The 15027-nt window shown below is 49.0% G+C and overlaps 1 protein-coding gene across 2 annotated transcripts; it reads left to right on the top strand.

Annotated features, from left to right (window-relative positions):
• The first annotated feature begins 546 nt into the window (after positions 1-546).
• zmym2 (zinc finger, MYM-type 2) lies at positions 547-14238 on the top strand. 2 transcript variants are annotated; one of them, XM_061287608.1, is made up of 24 exons: positions 547-682; positions 3937-4548; positions 4739-4892; positions 5045-5193; positions 5383-5531; positions 5619-5781; positions 5913-6125; positions 6547-6697; positions 7132-7247; positions 7362-7490; positions 7605-7755; positions 7844-8016; positions 8141-8306; positions 8505-8533; positions 8613-8754; positions 8829-8950; positions 9194-9350; positions 9508-9681; positions 9860-9927; positions 10108-10398; positions 10593-10707; positions 10890-11120; positions 11298-11418; positions 11652-14238. In XM_061287608.1, the coding sequence occupies exons 2-24, from the start codon at positions 3952-3954 to the stop codon at positions 11842-11844; spliced, it is 3954 nt and encodes a 1317-aa protein (XP_061143592.1). In that variant the 5' UTR covers positions 547-682; positions 3937-3951; the 3' UTR covers positions 11845-14238. The 2 variants fall into 2 exon arrangements, with proteins under 2 accessions (XP_061143592.1, XP_061143591.1); XM_061287607.1 differs by having other exon boundaries at positions 5015-5193.
• Positions 14239-15027: the final 789 nt, after the last annotated feature.

Genomic DNA, 15027 nt, shown 5'->3' with positions numbered 1-15027 from the left:
TATGGCCAAGGTTAAATCTTCCTAATGAGGGCAATTTAATTGCCAGCTCGATGACACGCTGTACGCATGCGCAGGGTCTAAAGGAGGAACGGAGGGAAGGGGTGGGGGGTTGGACGAAATTAGTGTGGCGTGGGCTAGGAAAGCAAGAATCTCACTCTGCCTATTTCCCCCCAAGAATTCGTGGAACTTCCGGGTTCTATATTTTTTCGGAATTTCGCCTTTTAGGCAGCGATTTCCCTTTTACAATCACTTCATATTGCCATTAATTTTAAGTTGTCAAGTTCTGGAATGTAATTTCGCTTTCGAAATTTAAAGGCTTCAATTTTCTGTGTCCGTTCAAAATGGCTGCCATGCTTTTGTTGTTGTTGAGAAGGTGATGGACAAATGAATGGTGAATGAGTTATTTAATTGCGTTTTCCGACAAAATAGTTTCGTGATAGATTTAAGAGGAGAGTATAAGCAGTGTGATAGCATTAATTTGATATTTAACGCGTTGGAGAGTCGCACGTTTGCACGTCACGTGACATCTCCCCTCAGCCCGTAAATCTAGCGAGAGTGAGCTGTCTGTATCGTCGGCGATCTTCGAAGGTTGAATTGGCTGGTGTTGGGTTGTGCGCATGCGCCTTCCGGGATTAATGTCAAGGCACAAAAGTGGCGCTTCACCGTGTCGAGCTCTACTCCGGTAAGAATCAACCTTGTCTCCTCCAAATTTCCTCTCACTTTTTGTCCATGTCTTCTAAAAGCCCTCAAAGTGTAAAGTTTGGGCAACTTTTTGGCCTTTGCTTAGCTTCGCCGGGCCTCCCCTTACCCCCGGCCGCCCGCGTGTCTTGACACGGGCGGCGAGGAGACACGTTTAAGAGTTGAATGTGAACGATGTGTGTCCCAGTATTGTTCATTTGGAGCCCTAATGGCGGACGCTGGGCACTGGTTTCCCGCTGGGTGGCGACGGTGCTAATGGTGTAAGGAGGGGGAGGGGGTTCCTCATATGTTTATGGATATTGTCTTGGCTTCTTAGCCCCCCCTTAATTTTTTAACCACGAACTCCACATCGGCTGGCGTAGCTTGTTTACAGCCGCATGACACAATCGAAGCCCGGTTCATGTGATACGTAACGCCGGCGGGGGTGGCCGCGATGGTGGTGGGGAAGGGCGCCCCTATCGGTGGGTCTTTGCCATTGCAGCCTGATTGCGCCACGGTTGCCGGCGAACTTTTCAATTAAAGCAGGTAGGCCCTGAAATGGCCATTGAACCTCAAGTCCGGATTCGGTTTTTGACCATTTGAGTCGTTTTCACTCGGGTGGATGTGCGGCTTGTGACGTTTCAAACCTCGTTTATATGTGCGCGTTGTTCCACAATGGCGCAGTTGGACCACGTTTCTCTGTAGACCCCCCCCCACCCCCTCACAATTTAGGAGCGCCCCACCTCCCGCTCATCACGCATGGGGGTTGAAAGTTTGTGGACCGGCCAAGTTGGTTCCGGGCAGGGGTGCACTTCTCATAGGCTCGGCCACGGAGAGTCTCGTGCCCGGTTCCTCACATCCACCCCCCCCACACACACACACTCCATAACAACAACCGGAACGGACGCCATTTGCAATGTAGGCATACTTTCGACGCCAATCTTTTTTATCTCCTTTGCCTCTCCTGTGGTTTTGTTTAGCGCCAGTTGTGCAAATGACGTCACTGGGGCAACATGACGATGACCCCCCCCTCTTGACAATCTGGTGATTACGTCATAAGGCTGTGGGGGAGGGAGTTTTTTAAATTTATTTTTCATTCATGTCGTCTGCATTGCAGTCGTTTAGCTACTAAACTGCAGAGGTCAGGCACCTGGTGGTATATTCAAGAGTAGGCTTTTATTGTCCAAATGTGTTTTCTCAATAATAATAATGGATACAATTTACTCGGGGCGACTGGTTGTGATTATGTACTCCATCGTCGAAAGTGCCTACCTTCCATTTTAAATATTTACATGGAATGACGCCTACATTTTTACCAATGTCTTGCAAATGTCATTGTAATCTTTTATATTATGTTGCATTTCTTGTTTATATTGTCCAGATGTGCATACTACTCAACCGTAGCTTGCCTAGCATCTAGCTTGATACATTTACTCGGGGAGATGCTTTAATTTTTACCAACGTCTTGCAAATCTCATTTTGAGCTTTGGTATCTGGTTTTGTTGCATGCCTTACTGTGCGATCATTAACTCAACTGTAGCATTATTTGATGTGAGGTGTTTACTGGGCTTTATTTTAGCCCCAGATGTGGAAATGATTATGCTATGGTATTTTGATGATTTGGGTCGGGGGTGTATTGGAAGTCTTAATTTTGTTTTCTTTATTTTCATGCAAATGCATTGCAGTCTAGCCAACCGCAGAGTGTGCCAGCGTCTGGTAGGGACGGGAAGGCCTTTCTTTGTACAAAAGCATTTTTACAATAATGTATTGCATGTTTTCTCATCTAGTACTCTGGTGTTATTGACTCAGCTGCAGTCAACACCCTGTCATTTTCGAGTAAGGTGTTTGCTCGGAGGAACTTTAATTGTATTATAAGATTTTTTATAGAAACGGTACACTGAACTGGACTGAATTGAATGAATGCTATTAAACATCAGCTATACAGATGTGTTATATTGACCATTTTAAAAGCTGCCACCACAGTCGGTGTTGTTTGACTGTGTTTTGTGCGAAAGGCACAGGCTGTGGCGACCATTTTGTGGACTGTGTGTGTGTGTGTGTGTAACTGTCAGTCATTGATGTCAATTTTAGTAAGAGTGTATCACTTGGGAAACGGTGGGCTTTTATTTGCTGTCTGGATGTGAGGTCAGTTTGCAAAAACATGGGCTTCCTGCTCCCAAGCATGTCGGCCCGCACTTCCTGTCACATGGCTGCCCCCCCCCCCCAACTCCACCAAGGATCGTTTTTCACATCAAAATGGCCACACGCTAAACCTGCAGCCCGTCTAGGCGGCACATTCGAACGCGCAAGCGATGCAATCGATTAATCATCCCTGTGATGCGTCAAGGGTCAGCTTTTGATGCCGCAGCTTTTGCCGCCGCCGTCGCCCTCGTGAGCACGTGACATGAAAGGCAATCCCCCCTTTCCTCCCGTCCACGACAGCTCCTCCCTTTTCCCCTCCCTCGCTGGCCGTTACCCGGCCCCCTGACGCGTAGGGAAACGACGTGCCAGATGTAGAGCTAAGAGAGCGTGTCCCCAGTGGTGGGCCTTGCTATTGCCATGGCAACCAAGGTGTAGCTTCACAGGTTGCTGCGGCAACGAGGGAGGGGGGAAATGGGCCAGTGAGAAGGGGAGCAGGGTTGGCGGCGGTTAGCACAAAGGCCTATTTTGTCTGTTTTATTTTGAAAGTCGTTTGCCGGCTTCCGCCGGACTGTTGCAGGTTTACACAGGCGTTCTTTGATGAATTACACTAGCTCCCTTAATGCAGACTTTCCTTGTCAATTGGCCAATCTGGATCCACTTCCCTCAATTGGCCAGCAAAGCGCGTTTCCACGTGTGTAAGGTACCCACACCGAATGGAAATTTGATATCAAGCAACCTATTTGGAGATGGCGAAAGAACTTATCGGCATGACACAAGTGCCTTTCATGCATGCGCCTCAAAATCATTTGCACAGAATAGTCGAGCAGGGATTTATTAGCCCGTGACGCAGCTTGCACAATCATGCACACTGGCCATCCAGACCACCTTTTCACATCTCTCTATTCTGCATGTAAGATCCTTTATTGCTGAATTGAAGCGGACTCACAAAAATCCATTTCATGTTCTATTAATTCATTGATGCTTGACGAGCCTCTTTCCCACACTTTCCTTATAATGGGTGTATCCGTACCTGCAGCAGCTGGTCTCGGGAAGAAGGTGTCTCAGGGGGAAACGGGATTCTACCTAATTGCCTTTTTTTTGCCGGGGGTGTTCCAGGTGGTTGCCTTAGCGATGGACGGGGAGTCGGAACCCAATCCTGCTGTTCCGGAGGAGGAGGAGTTGGCGGCGACGCCGGCGGCAGAGGCAGCGGCAGAAGGGGACCACGTGGAGGCCACGGCGGCGGCGCCCACCGTGGTGGCCCCAGAGTCGGTTGCCGCGGCAACAGATGACGAAGCGGCACCAAAGAAGGGCGGCGGCGAGGATGACGACGACGTGGTTTTGCTAGAAGAGCAGGCCTCCGAGCTGCCGCCACCTTCACAGGAGTGTCCGGAGGCCCCCACTGACATGGAGACGCAAGACGCCTCGCCCGCTGAGGCAACACCCGCAGCCGAGGCTGTGACCCCGCCCGCCGCCGCCACCCCGGACGCGTCCGAGCCCTCCAACCCCGCCTCGGCAGCCGAGCCTATCGTCATCGATGACGAGGAGGAGCCTGAAGAGAAGCAGGGCGGCTCGTCGCCCGCCACCCTCAGCTGCACGGAACCACATTCGGATATCCGCATCGCCAACGTCACGACGCTGGGCCAGAAAAGGGGCGCCGGCGCCCTTCCGGGGGACGCTCAAGCTGACTTGATGATCACCTCTGTGACATCCCTGCAGGGAGAACAAACGGTAAGGTGGCAATTCTACATGGTGCACTGCACACACTTAGGGGCAAATTTTGATACCTGATTTTATTTTTTTTACGTGGATGCCGCTATCGCACTGAGAAGGATCATTTGCAGCGAGAATAGCAAAATCCGCATTCAGAGCCGTCGTGGCAAATGTGCACCTTCTGTAACACAATCCCCCTTTCCTGCAGTCAGTCGACGGACCGGCAGAGGAAAATGGTCTGCAGATCAGCAACGCCTTCAGCCTGACCCCCGACAGCACGTCCAAAAGACCGAGCGCTTCCTTCAACCCGGGGCGGGGCTCGGCGGTGCAAAACGGCGACGCTGGGACGCATAGCAGAACAGGTAGCGCCAGACCCTCAACGCACACAGAAGCTACAAATATTCCCAAGTAGGGTCAAGCATACTGTCCATCAACTTTAATATAATTTGTTTATTCTTTTTTTTTTTTTTTTTTTTTTACATAGATGACACGGGCTTCTCTTGTTCCCCCGCAGACTCATGGATCTCCCAGTCGGCGTCGGTGCCCCGCAACCAAAAGCAGACGGGGGTGGACTCTTCGTCAACCGCCACTTCCCTGCCCAAACCTCCGGGACAGTCTTCCTCTTTCTCGCCAGGCACCCAGCCGCAACCCAGGACTGTGAAGGTAATGTTGCATGAACCATATTTGCCTCTTATTTAAATCATAGTTATTCTTTTTAGACTGTTGTTGTAAGCGTTAAGGGACTCCAAATACGTTTGTTGTAAATATTTATTTTAAATGATCAGCCAATTAATTGGTTAGCGGGATTTTTTTCCGTGCCAAATATCCACATTCCCGTCCAAATTATCGCAGGTGACATGTGCAAACTGCAAGAAGCCTCTCAAGAAAGGTCAGACGGCATACCAGCGCAAAGGATCTACGCACCTCTTCTGCTCCACCACCTGCCTCTCCGCCTTCTCGCACAAACCCGCACCCAAGAAAAGCTGTACCATGTGTAAAAAGTCAGTTGGGGCTTGCCGTTCCTGTGGGAGTAGGCTATTTGGGAGCGGCAACTGCTAACATCACTATCGCCCTCGCCCACCCTGCAGGGACATCACCAACATGAAAGGTACCATCGTGGCCCAGGTGGACTCGAGCGAGTCCTTCCAGGAGTTCTGCAGCACTGGCTGCCTGGGTGCTTATGAGAACAAGCAGAACCCGCCCAAGTCCAGCCTCAAAACCAAATGCACCGTCTGCGGAAAGCTCACCGAGGTCAGTTTGTAACCAAGATCTTTTCCCAGGATTCCCATCCTGTATGAAAGATAGCAAGTCTGGGCAGGCCTGAAGTCGGTGCAAGATCCACAGCAGGCAGGATGCGGATTGACAGACTTTGTTGCGCGCAGATCCGCCACGAGGTGAGCTTCAAGACGGTGACGCACAAGATCTGCAGCGACATGTGCTTCATTGTGTACCGCCGAGCCAACGGGCTCATCATGAACTGCTGCGAGCAGTGTGGGGACTACCTGCCCAGCAGGGCCTCCGCCAACCACTTCCTGCTGGTGGACGGACAGCAGAAGCGCTTCTGCTGTCAGAAATGCATCAGGGATTTCAAGCAGGTACTCACTCCATGGCTTATTGTAAGACGTTGTGTTGTATTTGTATTTGTTTTCCCCCCGATCATTTCTAGTGGATCTGTTTTTTGTTCTTGTTCACGGTTAAACGTTTTCGCAGTCAAGGGCTTTCACCGTAGATTCTTGTTCAATCATTCATGCGCAGTAATGACTCGATCATTTCCTCCTTCAGTTTTTCCCCTGAACAAGCTCTCAGCTGAACAGTTTGGTGGTTGCCACAAGTTAAAGGCTGAAGTGTAGTCGTTGTTGCCTGGCAACAAGCGCTCATTAAACCAGCCATACTTGTCTTGGCAGCTCAGCCACAAGTATTGGGACACCTCCAAAATGATACAACATAAAGTCTTTCAAATTTCAGAGCCTGCTTGAAGTGCACTCTTTTTTTCTGGTCTTTCGTGGGCCTCTTTAGGCTCACAGCAAGCTGGCGAGCTGCCTGACATGCAAGACCCTGATCAAGACGGGCGAGGTGGTCCTGGGTCTGTCCGCCGACGGCGCCATGGGCTCCTACTGCTCCAGCAATTGCATGAACAAGGCCAAGATGGCCGCCACCACCTTCCACCGTGAGTAAACGCAAGTGACGGTGACTAAATGTGCAGGTTAGCAAGAGACGATAAAGTAGCTAAACAGGACAGAGGGGCACTCGAATGCAGCACAATGAGAGTCAACGGCAACTTATCCAAATGAAACTGTTAGAGTGCTAATAGGATGCCGCGTGGACTCAAATGTTGGTCAAACAAGATCCAATTCAAGCTTCTTTTCGCGGGAATGGAAATCAAATCAGGACATGGCAAGCTACTGCAATAAAAGACACTAATGTCCCACACCTTGTCACGCAAGATCCAAATCTGAGGCTGAGATACCTGTTGAGGAAATAAGAATAACCACACAAAGTAGAAAACCAAACCACAACATGAATTCAAATCCACAATTGTAATAAATGTGATTTTGTTCCCAAAGAGCAACCCCGTACTTTAACGACGCGTGTTTTGTTCAGACGCGGAGCCGTCGTGTCACTTCTGCAAGAGGAACGCGTTACCTCAGTACCAGGCCACACTGCCCGAGGGAAACGTCCTTAACTTCTGCAGCTCGCAGTGCGTTACCAAGTTCCAGGTGCACACTCACTTGGTTGTCTTTGGTTATCATTATGATGATGGTCATGATTTTTTTGGGGGTGTTTTTTTTTTTTTTTTTTCTTTCTTCTAAGTCTGGTGGTCATGATTACAGAACGCCACACTCCAGACGACCACCAATGGACAGACGACACTGTCCACCACCAATAACAGCACGGTGCAGCTCAAGTGTAACTACTGCAGAGGAGTGTTCAGCGTCAAGCCGGAGACGCTAGAATGGGAGGTCAGATGAGGCGCTTTCCAAAGAAATATTTGATAAAAATTGTCAAGGTGGAGGCCCACCGAGTGTTATGCGAGGGTGAGCTCTGCGTCTGACATCTGTCGGTGTGTCCCTCAGGACAAAATGTACCACTTCTGCAGCAAGGTTTGCTGCGACGACTACAAAAAGCTGCATTGCATCGTTACCATGTGCGAGTTCTGCCAGGAGGAGAAGACGCTGCACACCACCGCCAACTTTTCGGGCGAGAAAAAGCCCTTCTGCAGCGAAGGTAACATGAACAGCCTCCACCTCGTTTTTTCTTTTTTTTCCTCTTAATAATAAACCACGCTTCATTTTGTCTGCGTTATGTGTTCCAGGTTGCAAGCTGCTGTTCAAGCAGGACTTCATCAAACGTCTGGGCCTCAAGTGTGTCAGCTGCAACCACTGCAGCCAGATGTGCAAGAGAAGCGTCACGCGCCAGCTCGGCGGCATGACGCGGGACTTCTGCAGCGAGGCCTGTGCTAAGAAGTTCCACGATTGGTACCACAAGGTCCGCTTTGGATAAAGCACTATAAACAGCCACGTTGAAAGGGAAATAATGGGAATTAAATTGCAACCTTATGAGAGTAGAAAAAACGGTCTGTAAACTGACAGTGTCTCTCCATGTCCACTAGGCGGCGCGCTGCGACTGCTGCAAGGTTCAAGGACAGCTGACGGAGTCGGTGATGTGGCGCTCGGAGGTTAAGCAATTCTGCGACCAACAGTGTCTGCTCAGGTTCTACTGCCAGCAGAACGAGCCCATCATGGCCACGCAGAAAGGCCCCGAAAACAGCTGCACGGGTACACGGCAACGCCGCATGCAGACTGATTCTCCACTGGTGAAGTTGTTTTGTAGTGGACTTTTTCGGGGCCAATGGTCCTAGCGATCTGTTTTAAAAAAAATACAACTCCATAATGTTGTTTCACTTAACCTGAAAATTTTTTACCGTGTCCGCCATTTTGTTTTAGTGTCACAAACTACTATGTGTTTCCTTTCAGGTATTGAATCACAAGCTTCCAAACTTGGGGTGAGTGTCATTTTTAGTGACGTTTACAGTATCAAACTTCTTGATGTCACTCCCCTAAATCTCGTCTTCCCCGACGCAGCTGGTGAGCCAGGGCACGGCGGCGTACGCGGGCGGCGGCCTGATGAGGGACGTCAAAAACAAGGCGGTCCTCTGCAAGCCGCTCTCTCTCACCAAGGCCACCTACTGCAAGCCACACATGCAGAGCAAGCCCATACAAACGGGTGAGCATTTATTCCCCACAGCCGTCACTTTCTCGGCCGGCTCAACAACAATTGACTTTCTCTCGTGAACGCAGATGTGGATGACGGCGTGAAGCGGGAGTACATTCCCGTCCCCATCCCCGTGCCCGTCTTCATCCCCGTGCCCATGAACATGTACTCGCAGCTGACGCCCACGCCGCTCTCAATGCCTCTACCAGTAAGACATGAGCTGACAAGTATTACTAGTAGTGGTGGGTAATGCTTTCCAGAGTTCCAGCAATCTTGCCATCATTCTGCTCAATAACGTCGCAAACATTGAGCCACCTCCTGCCCGCATTTAATTGTTGACAAAAATTCAGAAGAACAGAAAGTACAGAAATAACCTCGGCTAGCTTTGGTGCTAACGTTGACATTTGGGGTTTGCTTAACTATCTCTGCGTGTCACCCCCACCTCTGCCAGATCCCCGTGCCAGTCTTCCTGCCCACCACCTTGCAAAGCACAGAGCAGATTGTCCAAACCATCCAGGAACTGAGAAGCAAGACTCCCTCAGAGCCCGTCGTCGCGAAGGAGGACTCGTCGTCCCTGACAGAAGGGACATCGGACGATCAGAATGAAGGTAGCAGTCGCAAGCCCGAAATGGGCCTCCGTAACCTCAACATTGAAGAATCACGTAACACAGCTCGCACCACTTGATAATCACTCAGGATAGTCTTTCCGACGATTCGGCCTTTGTAGATGATCTTAAGGGAAGGGGAAATGCTCATCTCTTTCAGATGTGAAGCTTGAGAAAGAGACAAGTGAGCCTGAAGTTGAGGAAATGATCACCAGCAGCCCAAAGCAGGAGGAGGAGGAGGAGGAGGTGAAGACAGAAGGTAACGTGGACCTGAAGAAAGAAGAGGAGGAAGACGATGCAAGTTACATGGACCTGGAGGAGGACTTCCCTCTAGGTAACATATTTGTGACGTCCACACAACACGATATTGGGCTGGATTACGCTAGTCCACTCGTCCGTAGGGGGCGCTGAGGCGTGCTTGCGGTTTGTCATCATGGGCTTCGAAGCAACTGCTGACTCATTGTTGGTCTCTAAATGCTGTGTCATTCTCTGATTGACCTTTCCTTCCTCAGCTTCGGCGCCGTTCCAGGAGGATGCGGAAAAGCAGGAGGACGAGCGGGCACCTCAGCCAAGGACACGAGTATGCGCCCTAACGTGTTCGCAATCACAATGCCCTACGGACATTTAGTCTGGATTCTGCAAAAGATCCACCTAAACACCAGACTTTCAATTTAGCAAGTTCCTGGTTTATTCGCATCAATTCCCATTAACACCCATGTTTGAAAGCAGCGGAATTTCACAAGTCTATTTTTTGTCCCAGGGGAGCAAGAAGCTGGCGGTGGAACGCAACTTGGTCAGAAGCTCGTCGGTTCGCTCACCGCCCCTGAAAGCTCGCTACGGCCTCAACGCCTTCAGGCGCTGGATGAGCCCCGCAGCGGACCCCCAAACCGCCGAACCGGCTCAGGTCGATCCCACCGAGACCGACGTGCTGAAAATGTCCGCCGGCGAGCTGAACGACAAGCTGAGCGGCTTCGTCAGGGAGGTGTGTCGACCCAACGGGGAACGATACGCCCCGGACAGCATCTACTACCTCTGCCTAGGCATCCAGAAGGTTGGCGTCCTTTCACCTAGCAACAGGAGATTTTGTCGCAATGTCCTGTGATTTAAACCTTTTGCTGTTCACATCCTGAATACTGTGATGATCATTTAAATATGAGGACATTATTAACATCACATCAACACTCATTCAGCCATCGATTTGACCAATTGTAAAATGAATATTGTGGTTTCTGTTTTTCTTTTTAGCATCTTCACACCAACGGCCAACAGAAGGACATCTTCAGCGACCCCTGCTATCAGGAGTTTGGAGAGGAGCTCAACAAAGTTCTGAAGGACTGGAAGCCCTGCCCGCTTCCTGATGGTGAGCCTTAAAATTCCGCTTGATTCTTTGAACATGTTTTACTTATTTGGCTGAATTGTCGTCATTTTCGGTTATGATTTTGTACAATGAGAATTGCCTTATTTTTAGGCACTACATTATTGATAACCACTACATTAAATGATTTCTTTCACATTTTTATATAATGGTCGGCCTCCCCGCAGGTTCCGCGTTCAGCCGCGTAGACGAGCACTGCCTGTGGGCATGCGGCCATCTGGGCGGCACCACGCCCGCCGTCCTACTGCGCTCACTGGTCTACCTGAACGCCAAGCGCATGCGCTTGCGCAGTGCCCAGCAGCACCTGGGCCTGTCCTTTGCCAGCGTCTACGGCCCGGACGCCACGCACCCCGTCACCACCGGCGAGTGCGTCCGGGTGCCTTCTCCCGTCTCTCAGGGTGAGTGAAAGAAGCTTTGCGGTCGCAAGCTGAACCTTGATTGGCCCCCGTACGTGATGCTGTTCCCCTTCGACAGCAAGAAGCTAAATGCACTTTTAAAGCTGTTGAACGGACAACAATGAAGTTACTAAATTCATTATAGACAAACGATTCTCTTCCGCTTCGTTTGCATTGAAGTTGAAAAGGAGTCCCGCAAGAGGAAGCTGGACCCTCAGGACTGCGAAGAAGACGATACGGGATCACCTGGTCCTATCACGGAGCAAGAGCGACAACTTTTCCAGCTCTATCGCTCAAAGTGGTACGTTGCGTACCTCATGGCTGATTCGTCAAGCAATCTTGGAGGTTCACTGTATGTCTCTTAAATGTCGGAAGTTGGTGTCCTGTGATTATTACCCCATGCTGTTCACATCCTGAATCTTCAGTGATGACATCTGGATGATGAGGACTTCCTGTCCCGCTTAGCCGCGATGTCAGTAAATTCCTCCGCCGGCGCTTTTGTAACAAGCGTCTTCTGCTTTCCCCTCGCCGCAGCCCGGCCTCGTTGCTGGAACGCACGGACTTCTTCTACGCCCAGCCCGATCCCGCCTGGGACGGGGACGCTTGGTTCTCCCCCACGCCGCTAGAGCGCCACACGCTGGAGAGCCTCCTCGCCAGAGTCCTGCTGGTGCGGGACATTTACACGGACTCGCAGGAGCAAGCGGAGGAGGAAGGTGACGCCGAGTAGCACGTCTACTTTGGACACGTAGATTGTTAGTAAATCCACAGGAAGGCCATAGTGAGTAGCTCTTCCAACATTCTCTTATGTAAACCTCCTTCATTCCTACCGCCGAGCTCCACGACACGCCGCCCACGGTGAGGAAAAACTGGACGGGAGCGGTGTCACATTTCCGGTGTGTTTCCGTTTTTTTTTCCTCCTTCCTCGGGGGTGGGGGTGCATCCAGACAGTTACGGAATGTTTTAGCCAGCTAACGATGCGCCGCCGCCAAGCCCGATCTAAAATGCCGGTGATGTCGTTTGGAGAACTCACTCAAAAGCGCCACATTTGAAAAGGACAATCAGCACAACAACTACGAGCCTTTTAGCGGTTGCCTTAGCATCCCATTCTTTAGTAGAGCAGGACATGCAGTATTTCCGAGTGTTATATCTGAGGGTTGCTGTGTACTCCAATATTGCGGAAGGGCTACGCGTTCGGGCTGAAAAAAGTAATAACGCACGTTCGTAAATAGACAAACGTTTTGTCCATTACATCACATTCATTGAAGAAATGGTACTATTATTCACCGATGAAAACGTCCACAAATGCAAAAGCTATGCTTTTTCGTTGTTTTTGTTTGTTTGTAGAAGTCCAATATTTGGAAAATGAAAGAATTTGGGCTGAGCCAGGTTCTAGCGCAGCATTCCCATTCCGCCACTCTTTTTCTCCTTTGTCACTTGTCCCGCGGTTACGTTTCAGCGCAACACGCTTTATCCGGTAATGCAACGTTTGCCCAAAGGCTTGGCGCACGCAAATATTAGCTAATACCGCACATGTTCCGCACTCGATGTACATTTAGCCTTCCGTTTGAAAAAAGGATGCTGCTATCTCCCTGCTTTTCCAACAGTGCCATATTTGCGCAGTAGCTTGAAAAGTGCAAATATTTGGGCAGAGAAGAGTAAAAGCGCACCCGCCCCAAACATCTTTTCCCACATCTGTTGAGAAATGTCGTAACTTTTAGTCGACGTTAACTTGTTTTTGATGTATGCTTTTTGCAGCGTGGCTGTTAAGAATTCCGGCTGAGAAACGTAATGGCACACTTGTTCCCAACTAGCCACACATCTGCCATTTGTTGTCGCATTTACTGAGGAATGGAATTAACACGGGTTGTATACGCTTTTGCCGTTTAATTTGTTCTCAGGAAAAGTCCAGTGTCTTGGACTCCCCACCTATTTACGTTGAGAAAAGTAATACTTCATCCATTGCGAGCTCGATGTACATTTTGTCTTATTTGCTTCTGTTGGAAAACAATGCTGCTATTCAACGTTCAAAGAAGAACGACAAAAGATGAACAATGCACTTATTGTATTTTTGTCGCACATTGTCGTTTGAAGTCATACCTGTTATTGTTATTGTTATAACAAACGACAGTTATTACACATTGTTGAACTTTCAGCGACTTTTCAGGAGTATCTCAATTCATTTAACTTTGATTTTCCTTTGTTAAAAAATGATGCTGTCGTTACATGACGTTAAAATGTTGAACCATTTGATTTCTGCTAATTATACAAACCTGAAAATATATGAATTGAGCAAATAGCACTCCTGCTTCAAATTAGCTCACTGCTATTTGTAGTGACTAAAGTTAGGGCTCTCCCTAATACAAATACAAATGACCAATTCGTTTGCAAGCAGCCGCTAGAGGGCGCAGTAGAAAGCAAACAAAAGGATCTCCTCAAACGACATCACCAACAGGCAACGTAGGGTCGCACGCTCACTCGGGCTGGACTGTTCTGGTGACATTTTGTCGACAAGGGAGGGGCGGGGCGGTATGAACTGGGCTAGCCACGAAAGGGACAACGAAAAAACACTCACCATATTTTTTTAAAAACATATTTATTTCTCCTTGTTTCTGTGTCCTCTTTTTGTACTTTGTTTTTCCATAAAGCTCCTTTAAAAAAGAAAAAAAAGGTGATTCTCCACAGGAAACTATGAAAGGCGAGCAGCTTGTTTTGGTTTTTCCCATTGTCCCGTTTTATTTTATTCATCTGATTCCTCCCAAGAAAAAGACTAAACTCAGGTTTGCGTTGAGAGGATTTGCCGTCAAAATGACTTCAAATTTGTTTTGCTCCTTGGTTGAAATGTTGGGCGGCAAGCTTAATTTGGATGAATTGCGGTGACGAACGGAGCATCTTTTTCGGACATCAGCGCTCTTTAGTCCGCCTACAGGGAGGCCGGTCGGGTTTGCGCCTGATTACCGGAGTTGAATTGGAAAACCTTTAAGCGAACCCGTCGGGGTGGCGTCGATGCCAACCTGGGTGTCGCCGCTGACTCGGGTGTGAATGTGCCTCAGTGTGTAAATATGAACGCGTGTGGTGTGTGCTCGTCTTCAATAAATGATCTTTTCTTTTTCTTTTTTTCTAATCACACGGCTCTCTTGTTTTTATTCAAAATGTGATTTCATGTATGCTTTAAATGTAAATGTCGTCCACTTGTAATTATGTTTATCATTCCATTGTTCACAATTTTTCTTTGCATATCAGCTACAGAAAGAACACAGTTGAAGTGTTGAATCTACTTGGATTAGCGGAATGAGGTAATATCTGTTTTTATAAATCGGTCTTAATTTCTCACTTTCACACATGTGTTTGTCATTTATACTTGTTTTTTGTTCGATGGCTGCACAGGTATCTGTTGCTAATCCAGAAATTAGGTGTGTCGTCCGTCTCAATTGATTTTAGGGACAACGGATGATTCAATTATTCAACTTCTCTCCACTAGGGGCGATGTGATGGCACTTTCAACTCGAGTTTTCGGTCGCTCCGTAGAGGTGAGTTGTAGCGTCTGGCTAAGTGAAGCGAAGTGGACTGTAGAAATACTACTGGGTTGTGTGTATATGCCTTGTCCCCACCCTCCAAAAATGTGGATGGTTGCTCGTACCAGAAAAGGTGACTTAAGCCTAATTTTGTCATTGTTGGCCGGACTCCAGTAACTTGCCCTATTCAAGTGCTGCTGGCGAGTGTCAAAAACATTTTTGGTCACCCCCGCGGACCGTTTTTTTTTTTTTATTGTTCGGCCACAATCCCAAGCTTTTCAGGGACCACAAAGAAAGCGCTGCGCTCAGCAGCGGCGGTGTGGGAGAAGCGCGGGTCAGGGGGAGGCAGACTATAGGCGGCCCACCCGGCCTCCTCTAGCACATGATTGAAACTAATG

This window comes from Syngnathus typhle, linkage group LG9 (assembly GCF_033458585.1).
Source record: "Syngnathus typhle isolate RoL2023-S1 ecotype Sweden linkage group LG9, RoL_Styp_1.0, whole genome shotgun sequence".
NCBI classification, from domain to species: Eukaryota; Metazoa; Chordata; class Actinopteri; order Syngnathiformes; family Syngnathidae; genus Syngnathus; species Syngnathus typhle.
This window is presented reverse-complemented; position numbering and strand designations above follow the sequence as displayed.